The sequence below is a fragment of the Pygoscelis adeliae genome, unplaced genomic scaffold, assembly GCF_000699105.1.
Source record: "Pygoscelis adeliae isolate BGI_AS28 unplaced genomic scaffold, ASM69910v1 Scaffold208, whole genome shotgun sequence".
NCBI classification, from domain to species: Eukaryota; Metazoa; Chordata; class Aves; order Sphenisciformes; family Spheniscidae; genus Pygoscelis; species Pygoscelis adeliae.
In genome coordinates this window covers 1757766-1771862 of record NW_008825290.1, presented here as the reverse complement: position 1 = coordinate 1771862, position 14097 = coordinate 1757766, and the positions used below count along the sequence as shown (strand labels likewise).

The following is a 14097-nucleotide window of genomic DNA, read 5'->3' as shown; positions in this document are numbered from 1 at the left end:
CGAGGCTCCATGCAGCCTCTTATCTTGCTGGGGAGGTGCTGGCAGGAAGGAGATAGCAAGAAATCTGCAGCTACCAGCCTCCAACGCACCATGGGCTGCCACCATCCCATCCTGGGCCTTCTCTTACACGTTAAACTGACCCTCTGTTCCCTGTCACGGGGAGGCCCAGAAAGGAAGGTGTATGACAAGTCTCCTTATCAATGCCTTGCACACATGCCGCAAGCACACGGCAGGTACTTATGCCATCAGTGCAGAAGGGAAAAGAGATGGCCCCCAGCAGCTGCTTATACACCCAGGCAAGCAGCAAACCCAGCAGGACTAGCAGGGTTAGAGCTGCATGCTCCACAGCTGTATCACACCTGGAAGCATGCGGTACCTGCAGCGTCCGTGGTTCCAAGCTCGTGCCCTGCCACGCACCAGTCTGCTCTGCGGCATTCACCCCGCTGTGCTTCTGCCACCCCATCTACCTGCACAGAGCTGAGCCCTTCTCCTCCTGCAGTGGGGAGCAGGGAGTGCTAGAGGCAGCCATGCACCCCCTCTCCTGTTGGAGCTACCGACTCCGCCCTTGGCCAAGCAGGCACCAGAGCAGAGCAGAGCAGAGCTGCCAGGCTCGAGCCAGCAGAGCTCTGGAAAGGAATGAATGGGAGGAACGATACTAACAGAGGGGCCCTGGACCCCTGAAAGATGGAAAATAGGCCAGGGTCCTGGCTCTGCTCTCCCTAGAGAGGTTAGAGTCTGAGGAGCAGGGGATTAGCAACAGGGTTAGACATACTCCCCACCTCTTGATTTCTATCCAAAAATGATATTGCAGTGTACTACAACTATAGTCAGAGCAATCATTTTTTGCTGTTAAACAGTGAAAGATTTGAATAGAATTAGTTCCACTAATCTTAACTGCCTCCCAGACCCATCTGTGCACCCACAGATACACCCTGCCACATACACACACTGGAACCAGCACAAGCCATGAGCCTGCAATGACACACAAGCCACATGCAGCTGCAGCACCCAGGCAGGAGGGCTGGCACCCAGGGCAAGCACACAAGACCGTACAGCTTTATTTCCAAGCTCCCAGGAGTCACGCACCTTAAGCACCCCTTCTCATTGCTGAGCTGAATAGCAAGTCCTAGCACCCTTTCACCAGGGGCCTGAACACTAACGGCACAGCAGGGGAACTGGCAGGACTGACACCCACCAATCAAACTGTAGCCTGACAGAAAAGCATTCTTACACCTTATGCATCAGGAAGTGACGGGGCAAGGCTCCTACCTCATGTTTCCAGCACCTGAACAATCTTTTTAGAGCCCATCCAGACCACTGATATTACCAGAAGCAGGCAGTGAATGCTGCCACCGTAAACAAGTACCCTGAGAACAAAAAGCAGTGCTCAGCCACTGCCCCAGACCAGACACTCACCTCTTCTCCTTTACTGAGTCGATCGACTAACATGTGCCTGGAAAGAGAGCAAGGGAAGCTCAGTCACAAGCTGGAAGCCAGAATCAGCAGAAGAGCACGAGCTGTCAAGAATGGCCAGATGCCTGAGCCTCCAGGTAAAAAAAGGCATCAGCCCCTCTTCTCACAGCTCATTGGGAGCTGCCCCAAAATCCACCTTTGGTTGTGAGCAAACATCAAAGATGTTTGCCCTGAAGGCTTCTCCCCTGCTGCACAGGGCTGCATATGCGAGTAAAACTTAGTGTGCCTACCCAAAGAGAAACCAGTCATAGGCCACTGTCAGGTAGAGAATCTCAGACGGCTCCAAGGACGCGTGGATCAGCCCATCCTGCAAAGCAAATGAGAACAGCCTTCAGGCAGCCCTGGGGATCAGGACTTTGGAATTCATGGTCTACTGAAAACTGTCATGGTGATCCATGGTGAGCATCTTGCTCTACCTGCCTGTGATACCGTGTCTGATGGCAGGACAGCATGTTGGGCTCCACATCAAAGCCAATCCACACCCTCTCTGAAGCCAAGATAGTCAAAAGGAACGTTAACTGCTCCACCACCACTTCCTGGTGACACAGTCACTCACCCTCCAAGCAATCACCCCCAGAAGCAGAGCAGGTCAGCCAGGTACTCACAGCCCATAAGGAGAGGCGCAATAAGGAGATGAAGAGAGGAGTTCGATCCCAGCCGGATATACAGTGCACCAGGAGCCCGCTGTCATCTGTTCCAGGCAGGGGTAGGAAGGAGAAGGAAAAAAAGGATGTTGCAACAAGAGCAATGACTTTTCTTTATGGTAAATCTGTAGAGACAAGCTACCCTCTGTCCCCACAGCCCAGGCTCAAGAGCAGAGCTCAGCCACCAAGCCAGAACATTTTGTCTTGAATACAGCAGCCAACAAATTGCTCGGAGTGTCCCGGGTTGTCAGCAGCCCCAGCTGATGTGCTGTCCTGGTCCTGACACCTGCTCAGGACATGAAGTCACTAGGTATGAACATCACTTTGCTACCCAGAAGATATACCTACCCAGCTGCAACCCACTATCACAATCTATCCCCACATCAGAGAGAAACCTGCTCCAACTGAACACTTTTTCAGTCTCACTGACCTTCCTACTGATACACATTGAGCAGAGGCATGCACAAGCACGACCCCTGTGCTCTCCAGAAAATTCGCAGTGTGTCCCAACACAACTACTGCAGCAGAGTCTGTAGTTGGCTGTGCTGGCGGAGCCAGCCACGGCTCCGTCTGTCCAACAGTGCTAGGTACAAAGTCACAGTGCTCAGAGGGAACAGGATGCCAACATAAAGCAATACACCCCCTTCAAGGAGTTGGCGTGGCTGTGATGACAGAGGGTGAAAGGGGCTCTTAAATAGGCACCTAACGAGACCCTGGGTTGGGGGCACAAAACACAGATGTCCAGTAAAATAAGAGCAAGAGTCAACAAGCAGAGGAACAAATGTTTCTTCTCTTCAGCTTTAAAGCAGTAAAACTTTAGGTAAAGTGTTCAGACATCCCTCCACTTTTGGGAAGAGAGGGTCTTCAAGGGATCAGCAAGTCCCTCTCTAAGAAGGGAGCTGGAGCCCTGAGATGCTAGGACCATCACCCTGTTTTGAAGGGAGAGGAGTGAAGCTCTCTACAAAGAGTGGCACTAATACCATCAGCTGTTCTTCTGGAGAGAGCGACTGCTCCAGTTAGACCGCTGGCAGCAAGGAGTTTGCCTTACCATCACTATTGATGATAGAGATCAGCAGCTTCAGGTAGTTCTGTGTCTGTTGCACAAGGTCCCAGCTCTGCAGAAAGAGAAGTGTTGATGGTAAGGGTCTGCCCACAGCAAAAGGCTGCTCTGCAGTTCAGAGCCCACCATGCTCTTGGCTTCACTATCCAGAAAAAGAGCAAAGCCGAAATAACCCTGTGGCCATTCCTCAGAGTGACAGACTCCCTTGGTGCTCTAATCAATCCCCCTATCCCCTACAAAAGGCACTCTGGGACAACAGACCAGGCAGGGGGAAAAAAGTTTTTTATATATATATATACACACACACATATAAGGCCATCTCTCCTGCTGCCTGGCTGGCACAAAACCTGCTTGCCTGCAGCCCCAAAGCTCCAAGCAGACCATGCTCAGAGAGACTAACATGAGCCAGCAAACACCTGCGGAGCACTGACCCAGTTCTGCAGCCCCCCCCCGCCCCCGCATGCGTGCACTTTACCAAACGGCTCAGCAGCCATCTTACAGCTGTGTACGTGATGCAAGTAGCATGATGGGGTGAGCAGGCCAAGGTCAGCAGCCTGTTCCCACAACCCAAGCACTTTGCTCAAAACTCTCTGGCCCTTGTAGAGGCCTTGTCTGGCCCTGCAGAGGGCTGACCCGCTCCCAGCTGCTCCAGACAGGCACTGGGCTTCTGCAGTAAGGCCCAAGCAGCAGCAGCACCACAGAAGGGCTCTGAACTCAGAGACCTCCAGCACTACAAGAGATGCAGGTGAAAAACATCAGAATAAGCTCAAGCGTGTCACTCTTGACCACTGTGTCCTGAGAAGATGCAGGGAATTTCAGCGATCCGATCAGAGCCAGAACTAGCTCAAGGAAAACAGGATAGCACTGGCAAGGAAAAGGCAAGGAGAGGGACACACGTTTCATTGTGACAGTGTTAGTGGTATAAGTGACATCTGACCACCAGCAATAGAACCCTTGCTGTGTGCTTGCATGTGTGCACATGTGTGTGTAACCACACTTAAGACTACTGTCAGACAAAGAACATACTGCTCTGCTGTGAAGCCTGCACAGCAACAAAAGAGTAGGGAAATGGGGAACACACTCAGCCTGGGGCAGAAAAACACATAATTCCAAAGCCTTTTATCTGCCCAGTTCAACCCAATCTTGTGCTTATGCCAGAAGGAATTGACTAATCATCCAGTCTGATCTCTCTATACCACAGACCAGGAAGTTTTGTTCAGTTGCTCCAAATACAGCCTGAAGCTTGCACTTGGCAACATCTCTGCCCAGAAAAACACCTCAACTAGGGGTGACAGTTCATCGCTCCTTTAGCAGCATGTTCCAACAGATCATCCTCAAAAATAACAGGCAAGACTGCTTTTCCTTATTTGATGGTCTGATTTCAGACTGCAGATATTGCTTCCTGTGCAGCTTTTCTTCCCCAGACCCAAGAGTGCTTTAGAATTAGTATTTTCTCCCTGCAAATGTACTTACACATTAATCAAGTCAACCCTCCATCACCTTTGTGATTAGCTAAACAGACTGAGAACTTCAGCTTTAAGTGAAGCACCTTCTCCAGTCCTCAGATCATTTCTGCATCTATTTATTACATCCTCTTCAATTTTTAATATCCTATTTAAAATACTGGCTGCTCAGTATTCTAGTGAACAAGTCTCTAGTCATAAACAAGCTGTGGTCCCATTAGTTCTGCTTCAACACTGCAAGCTACTTTCCGTGATTCTGCTTATGCTGGCACTTAAACATTATTTACATCACTGACTGACAAACACTGGCCCAGCACGGGGAGCTCTGCTAGTTCTGTGGTGCTTCCAGCCACAGAGCATAGAGGCGTGACACGCTCCAGCACAGTCAATCATCACAAAACCTGGGGGGACTGGTAGGGCCACTGATGTGTGAAATGGAGCATGCTAATCAGCAGTATAAGGTGGTGCTCCCTGGTATGAACAGACAGAGGTAAACCTTGAAGCTTGGGCAAACATAAGAGTTCAATTATAATTTGTGATGCTGTTACAGTAATAAGGAATGGAGACATGCTACGGTCAGTTATGACTTTCTTCTCTCCTCTCACAGGACAGGTACCTTGCACACCCATGAAGAAGGTGCCTAGTCACTTGGCTACTGCTCACATAAGGGAAGGCTGATCTCTCTCAAGACTCTCCACAGCCAAGGAAGTCTACCCACTGCAGGGACATGCCTAGCTAAGATTGTGAACAAGTAATACTGCTTTCCGTTTGCTGGCGTGTTCCTTACCTTTGTTACCGACATATCTCCCTAATGGATTGCAAGCTTTATGCAAGCTACAGAAAAAGATTTGCTGTTACAGTCAGCTGCCTTGGGACACACCAAGCCAGGAAGCTTTTGGGTAGCGGATTTCCACTGCTATTCTGAACAATCAAGTCTGCAGCCCCACTCCCAGTGGGATGGTATGAAGTGAGCCAGATTACTGCAACAGGAGCAAGTCAGACTTCAAATCTTTACTGATCCTTCCTGACTAAATCTCTGACCTCCCACAGAGAGGGAGGTTTGCTCACCTGGTACTCGCTCCAATCAATATTCAGAGATTGGGTCAGAGAGACTGGGATACTTAATGGAGCATCTACATAATCCTGAAAAAAAAACCCAAACACAATTGGTCAGAGAAAAGCCATGACTTGAAGGCAGCAAGTTCCAGAAAAAACAAAACAACAAATGCCAAACGGTGCATCTAGAAGAAAGCGCCTCAGAAAAGCACCTTTGAATGCAAAAACCCGCAGTGGTAAGAATTAACTCATAGCCTCTTAGAAGGACTAGTGGACAAGAGGAGCTCTTCTGTGCTCCCAACAGTGAAAGCCAGGGACAAGGCATGTTAGTTTCTGAACTCCTGTAGGGCTGCTCCACTCAACCATCTCCCTCAGCAGGAGACAGAATACAAAGACAGAACTGAGAACAGAGGCTATCAATAAGATATGAAATTCAAAAACAGGAGCAACCCATACCTCCCATGAGAGGCCAAGCATCCTGGACTTCAGGATAACGATTCATTTATTTTACATACGAATTTTACAACGAATGAGTAATTTAGTACATTCACTATCTGCTTTGTTTGTCCTGTTGGTTTCCTCCCTGTGATCAGAAATAAGCACACGACATACACACCATCGCTCAGGAACTCTGAGGCAAGAATTAAGCCTAGTAAAGCCCACAGCTCTCCATTTTGTAACATCCATGTACCTGTTTCCAGTTAAATATGAGACCCTCAGCTGTATAATCCCGGTCTTTGTACTCCTTAAAAAACTCACAGCCTGCAAGAAAAAGAAATAATGAACAACCGTTCAGCTAACTGATATCTAACAACTGAAGTGCCCTGTGGGACTGGAAGTGCTGGCAGCTCTGGGCTCCAGAGCACCAAACCAATCAAAACTGCTGCCTGTGGGAAGAGAAGAGCAGTAATCATCAGTACAGTGTGCAGCACAGCCTCTCAGCAGCAACAACCCAGAGCACTCAGCAGTGAACACACTCACACGGCAAAGGGCAAACTCCAAACACACAACAAATGTGGAATTTGAGGGACTGATTTCATCCTATCCCAAACAAGAGGTTTCACCAAGGAGCTACGCTTTCCAGGGCCACTGGCTTTTGCACAGATCTAAGGCATCAGCCTGGCACGCTAAGTGAGAAGGAACCAGCAAAAGGAGCTGTTGGCAGAGCCCTGGGGAAAGCCAACTTTCACAGGGCATCTGCTGCAGGTAACAAGAAAGGGCTCTGTCAGAGGCGGCTGTGATTTCTCTCACATTTAAGTCTCCTCTTTCAAACACGTGAATTGCCCTATCTGAAGGAAGCAGATACATAACCACTTCCAAGGTTTCCCCCCAAGCCTTCCCATCCTAACGTTTGTCCTTTGGCTCTGTTCTTCTCAAACAACTATTTGAACTCTCTGCAGCAAACTGCAGTCACTTAGTCACAGCTGAGCACCACCATTAGCACTGCGGCTGCCTGCAGGCTACAGGGAACAGCCCTCCCAATGTACCGTGCATGCCCCAGCAGCGCCACGGTGCCCACATTACCAAGACACCCCTGTGCCAGGCACTGAACACAGGCACCGATTCCTACCCTGCAAGTCACAAGTAACTTCAATGGCAAAAAAAAAAAATCTTTGTGCAAAGACAGGACTAGCCCTCAAAAACAGTCAGGAAGCAATCTGTCAGCTGAGCTTTAACTCCAATTAAACAACGGCTTAAAGCAAAGAATGGGGGATTATGGCAGTAAGTATTGGCACCTACAAACACCAACTACCAGTCAAATGGAAAAAAGGTTTTTTCCGCACTGAAGGGCACAAAAGCTTCTGCAGATACCCCATTTTAACCCAAGTCTTTCACCCTAGACAGTCATGTCTGGACACTGCCTCGCTCACCTAAGACAACAGGATCCCAGAATAACTTTAGAGACAAATTACAAACCAGAAATTCTTTCAACGCAAACCTGGAAACATCAATAAGAATGTATCACAGCATTTGGCCAGTCACTAGAGGGGCTGCTGATCCTTAGATGTGTATGCCTTAGATTTACTAGAATGACAACATTCCCCTGTGGACCAGCACTGCTGAAATCAGACAACAGCTGCAGGGAGAATTTCCCGTTTTGTAAGGTTTACCTCTAGCGTGGTAAAACTCTCACTAGAGTGAAGAGCTGCTGAAAGAAAGCAGCTGTCCCAGATGGCAGAAGAGGAAGGACCATCACTGAATATTGCACACAATATGCAGATCCCCATACAGTAACAACTCTACAGCTTAACTCTATAGAGTCACTTCTTCCTCATTCTTTACAAACCCTACAAAAGACCTGTGTACACTGTCTCTCTTGTGTTCTAAGTTTGGTGAGGCATACGGCAGCAGCATATACCTGTGCCACATGCTACAGAAACCAGTAATACTCTTATTTCTGTACACCTCGGCAATCTCCATGGCAAACTTGATAGAAATCTTCATGCAGCTTCTCTGAATTGTCACTAGTTTATCTATGAAAGGAAATACACCCTTTAAAAAAAAAAAAAGAAAGAAAATATGTTTAAGGGCAACAACTAGTAATCAAGGAAAAGTTTGGGTTTGGATCATCCACAGTTTTGTTAGTTTTTGTTTTGTTTTTTTTTTCCTCCTCTCCCTTTCTTTGTACACAAGGGAGAAAGAAAAGTCCTTTCTTGCAGACAGAGCTCAAGCACAGCAGTCTCACATCCAATCCTGTCACCGAGCCTGACATCAGCAGGCAGGCAGCAATATTCAGCTCATCTTTAAGAGTGCAGCAAGTGACCCAGCAGTGGTTGCTAGGCACAGGGACTAATATAGCCAGGGAGACGGGCTGGAGTGGTCTGCATCTCAGCCGTACATTGCAGGCTCAGGTTAAGTTCTGCCTAGCACCGAGGATATCTTACAGTGGTGCTCTGGAACACAAGGACGAGAAAATACTCTTAAGAATTGGGGTTTTACATAACACCGAGCAAGATATATATTTAGCATCAAGTAGTAGTTTGGAGTTGCAGGGGTGTCAAAGGCCATCTTAACCCCAGCTCCACCTCTGGGACTTTTTCTCTGCGCTTGAATTAATTAGAACTGCTGAGAAATTATTTTGCCACCTCAAAGAGTGCCTAATGCTGACTCATACCGCCAGAGCATCCAGATTCGTTGAATTGTTCTCAGTTTAAAAGAGCTTCTCTTCAGAGGGAGCATAGGAAACATTCAGTAAGCCACAGTCATTTCACCACACACACACAGAGGTAGTTCCCAGTCCCCAGAAACGGATTGTCACCTGTCCCTTGGGAGTCCCTCTGGACATCAGTCCTGTACCTGGATATGGGATGGAGAGAAGCGTGAAATCAGCGTAACGTTGAGCTTTGTCCACCTTCTCAGAAGACGTCACACTGCACAGGACAAGAGGAAAACAGCACACATTTGTAGAGTATTTTTCACAGCGATACTAGCACCCAGAAAGCTACCTGTCACATCTCCCTGCACAATGACTTGACTCAGTAGTGAGCAGGGGCACAACTCACTCAACACATCCAAATAAACAGTATAGCCCCAAACCACTAAAGCTTTCCTCTGAGAGAAATCCCAGGAGAAACATCTCCCTCTGTTCCTATACACAAGCAGAGGGCTCCTTTACTCTCCCTTTCTGAAGGGGTGACTGTCACATCACCGCAAGCTCTACAGAGAAAACCTGCTCAGGCTGCAGAAGACAGATGAAAGCAGCTGTCTTGCCCATTGATACAGCTTTCTCTGGCCTAAAACCTTGGGGTTCTCTGTACAGCATTGACTAACGGATCCTGCTGTAGGACTCTTCCAGGGACTGCTCCCAGGTTGCTGAATCATAGAATCATTAAGGTTGGAAAAGACCTCTAAGATCATCAAGTCCAACCGTCAACCCAACACCACCATGCCCACTAAACCGTGTCCCTAAGCGCCTCATCGACACGTAATTAAATACTTCCAGGGATGGTGACTCAACCACTTCCCTGGGCAGCCTGGTCCAATGTTTAACCACTCTTTCAGTAAAGAAATTTTGTAATTTCAGTAAAGAATTTTTTTTGCAGTAACGAATGCATGCCTGATAACAATTCACGTGTAACGGCTACACTAGCTGCAATCCAAAGCCCGCAGAAAAACAAATGAACCCAGACTCACTTCAAGCCAAACTTCACCTTCTTGTTTTCCACCATCAGGTCACAGATATATCGGACAGACAGGTATCGAAGCAGCTTGATGTCGTGCCCTCTGACCTTGTCAAACAGCTGGGAGTCTGCATTTCTGCAAGACAGAACAAGACAAAGCAAGATGAGCATGGAAGACTGACCACGTTTAGTCTGATTCTCTGTGCAATACTGCCACAGTTCTTCACCGAACCACTTCTGGAGACAGCACGAGCCTTGTCTCCACAGGTCAGAGTCAGACTCTGCAATGAACTGATACCGCAAACTTCATGCTTAGGGTGCCTCTCCATGTCTCACTCTGTGTTGCAACAACCACGTGAGACACAGAACAACTTCTCCAGCCTGGAGATGTACTTTTTGATGAAGTAAACACGTCTGTGTAATTCAAGCACCTTTTTAAATGGCTCTATATATTCCTGTCTCCAGCCCTTCCCTCTGGCAAGAGATTAGCAGGCTTCAGTTACACTGGGTTCAGCCAGCCATTAGCATTCAAGACTCTTTTTCAAAAGAAAGGAAAGTAAGACTCCGACCTTGGTGATGGTCTCAAGCCTGTACCCAAAGCCCAGCCTAGGAAAGAGCAGAATTGAGTGGCTGAGCCAGTCAGCTTTGGTCCAAACTCCCTTTTCCCCCCCACCCCAGTGATGCATAATACAAACCTAAGTGCAGAATCTTCCTCTGAAATGTCTTCTGCATCTGCCCAAGCATCATCAGAACCTCCTGCAAGGAAGGCATTAAGAACTGAAGCTTGTGTAAACCAACTGAATCCCCAATCCGACAAGACATGCACGTGCCCAAGAAGGTCATGGTTTGGCGCCCTCTCTCCACTCGTAAGTGCTCTCAGTTGTTCCCCACATTTCCTCTTCCTGAAAAGCCTGTTTTCTAATATAGCCCACTCTTCCCTTGTCATTGCAAAGGATCTAAGCAGGTCAAACCCATTACTGACAGACAGAAGGACACCCCGATAGTGCTACACAGTGCTTTGTTAAGCCAAGCTTCAGCTCCCACACTACAGACACCCAATGCTCTCCTGAAGAGCTCTCCCTAGAGTCCACTATATCTCACCATTAGCAGGATTTGATTCCCAACGATTAGCCAAGCTACAGCAAGTTCTTATCCTCTTTCTTCCATTATTCCCCACCCCCGACGTTTGGGAATCAGTACCCTGAATCCTTTGGGCTGCCTTACTTGCCTACATGCTTCCCCTAACTCACTCTTCAGCCTCAAGTTCTTTTGTCACTGCTTCTTACGAGCTATGGCACTCTGTCCTGGTGCTTGGAAACGGGCTCGAGATTTCAGTCTTTGCTCTATTATACAGGGCCTGATGCAAGCAGGTCCATGCTAGCGCGCTGCATCGGCTCTCAGGAAGAGCTTGCTCTCGTGTGTAGGTCACTGTCCCAGCACTGACCAGCCTTACCAGGCAGACAGTGACAAATGGCTCCTCACTCACCTGAGAAGATATAGTTGTAGCCAGTGCGCCCATAGAGCTCTCCCCAGCCAGCCAGCGTTGCTGATCTGCAAATATGCTGAAGGAAGATTTTATTATTAACCACGCATGCTCCAAGAGTCTTTCCCTTATCAGGTCTTTGGCCTATTTGCTGTCACGTTACACAGAAATGGTTGGTACCTACAGCTACCGCCTCTCAGCAGTCTCCCCTGCAACCCTGGTCCAGATCGAGTTCTCCAAACACATCAAACTCCCAAGTGCCTTTATCTGTAGCTAGTTTTTAAACCACATTTTCATCTCCAGTTCTCCAATTCACTAATACAGTCAATTCCTGCCAAATTAGCAACATCCATGCTCCGTTAATACCCTGCTTGAGCCTTATTTCCACATTCCTGTGGATGAGATTATGGATGGTCCCAGTACGACTCCGGGCAGTTCACTCCTGCAGAAAAAGGTCAGCAGGTTCAGCCCACGATGGTTTCAGTCAAGCTAGATTACAATTGTCACAGGTACGATTTTGCTATTCATACAGTCTTTCTAAATTGAACTAAGAAAACTGAATTAAGCCACTTAAATTCTAAATGAGACTACTCCTACAGGGCTTCAATACAGTTTAAGTAATCCACATAAAAATTAATCTAATTTCACCTTCTTACAGATCCCCTCGCAGATAAGCCCACACATTCATAAGACCATTTATGCAATCTTGCCTCCCCAGGGAACAGACAAGGGAAACTTCTCTTTAGAGAGAAAAGTTATTCAAAGGGAGCTCACTGCTGGGAAGAGTAAGGGGCAGAAAGTGACAATAGTTGTCATTCCCTGCTCAAAGACCAAGTATCTCTGGTCCTTCAGAAGGGACATACATATGGAGAAAATGTTAGCTCTTTGGTGCAACGCTCATGACATGGCGGGGTAAAATAGCCCGAAGTCCGCAGAGATGATTTATGCAGCCTAGACAGCAAATGCTACCTACTACTACAGGCTGCCTGCTTGTACCTAAGAACAGATTTTTGCAGCCTTCAGAAGGTGACAACCAACTGAAGATGTGGCTGCACAGTTCAAACGGCAGGGAGAAAGGTCATTTTCTAAGTTAAGACAGGTAACCCATGAAGCTTTACCTTTCCCTTGTACAGAATGACTGGGCAGACAAATCGTCCTCTACACCTCGCCATCTTACTTCGGTTGATAAGGTCCTGCAGTTTGCCAACCTGCACGGTGCTCTCAAACCTAGTGGACAGAGATTCGGTTCAGTACACAGAGCTTCTTCTCACACGTCTTTCAGCGAAGCTGCTACAGACACCCTGGGCCGTAATCCCCATCCCTTTTGCCTAGAAGCCAGCTCTGAAGTTAGCAAGCAAGAGGACGCTTCTTTAAGAACCGCTTCCACTGCTATACAACACGTATGGACGGTTTTCTGTCTCCTTTTCTTTATTTTGAAAGGTCAGCTGCACAGTACATGACAGCAAACATCTTCAGGGGCTGGCAATATGAGTACCGTCAGAATGGTCTGCTACAGACTAACGTTGGATTACTAATGAAGGACTACCAGAGTAAGCCAGTGTCTACAAAAATATATGTTCTGCTTTCCTCCCCACCACCTTTCCATCAAAAAGAAGCTCAGCGCTACCATCAGAGTGAATTCACTATCAGAGTGATAATTTTGCAAGGAAAAATAAATAAAATAGAGAATCAAAGCTTGAACGCTCAATGAACCTTAGTTCTGGTCACTTGAGCATTTGTGTTGCCGGGTAATTAGACAACTGCCTGTAAATCAGCTAGTGGGTTGAGCCGGGTAGTTAGATTAATGTCAGCTGCATCTGCATAACTAAATTTCGTTTTGTTTTCTGGTTAAAGTTACAACAGAAATGTGTTCCAAGTTGGAGACATTTTGGAAACAAGTTAAAATTGCTGCAATCTGTCCAAGTACCAGTCTACATTTGATAGGAATCCAAACTGACTTCTGAACTACACAGACCTTCAGGAGGAACCATCAACGCAGGGAGGACTAGAGTTTCCACAAGGAATTGGAGAAGCACCCAGGCTGACATAATAGAAACCAGATGAAGTCTGGACATACAAAACTGCATGGCCGTGCACTTAGAGATGATTAACAAGAATTTCCAGTTAGCCCTTTCCAGTAGTGGAGCTCAGCAGAAGAGCCTAGATGAACTGGTTGATCGCCGGATGCTCGTACGTTATCAACACGGTAAGTCTTGAAAAAGGGACAAGTAAGATCACGGGAAACTCTCCAGTGGGATGGAGAAGGACCAGCATTACTGTGCAGAGCACAAGATCTCAGCTGAGATAAGGCATCTGATGCTAGCGATCTACCCACGCCTGAAGAGGCACAGCAAGATGATTAGGATGGCCAGGGGACAGTCTACGCTGCAAGAGAAACCACCACGGACTGATGGGCAGAGCAGATGAAGATGAAGTGAGGACACAACAATATATGCATTAGGGTGAAGGAGAGAACTTACAGCGGAGGGGGAGAAGAACTCAAAGGCGAAGGACAATGCTGTCCTAAGAACAAATTAATACCTTTATGCTGGAAGTTAAAAGAAAGTCGCTAAGCTTCAGAATCAGCGAGGGTGTGGAGCAACCTACATGCAGCTGCCATTCTGGGAAGGATTAATAAAATTAATCTGTTAACAACATGGAAATTGATCTGTTTATGGAAAAGATTATAGGAGGTGGTGCCAGCGGAAGCAGAGAAACAGCAAACGAGACCTTCAAATCCTACTTTTTTTTTTTTAAAAAAAAATTCAATTCTCAGAATTCATAGTGGAGGCTTAAG

General features: G+C 47.4%; 1 protein-coding gene across 1 annotated transcript in view; it reads right to left on the bottom strand.

Annotated features, from left to right (window-relative positions):
• Positions 1-14097, bottom strand: part of MTMR14 (myotubularin related protein 14) — a 41523-nt gene that overhangs the window by 15663 nt on the left and 11763 nt on the right. Inside the window, exons 4-14 of the mRNA XM_009329950.1 lie at positions 12419-12527; positions 11304-11379; positions 10513-10573; positions 9831-9953; positions 8994-9067; positions 6388-6458; positions 5709-5783; positions 3166-3232; positions 2079-2164; positions 1704-1780; positions 1417-1453 (exon numbers count right to left, since the gene is read on the bottom strand). Coding sequence (XP_009328225.1) covers positions 1417-1453; positions 1704-1780; positions 2079-2164; positions 3166-3232; positions 5709-5783; positions 6388-6458; positions 8994-9067; positions 9831-9953; positions 10513-10573; positions 11304-11379; positions 12419-12527 — 856 coding nt within the window. The remainder of the gene's footprint in view (positions 1-1416; positions 1454-1703; positions 1781-2078; positions 2165-3165; positions 3233-5708; positions 5784-6387; positions 6459-8993; positions 9068-9830; positions 9954-10512; positions 10574-11303; positions 11380-12418; positions 12528-14097) is intronic.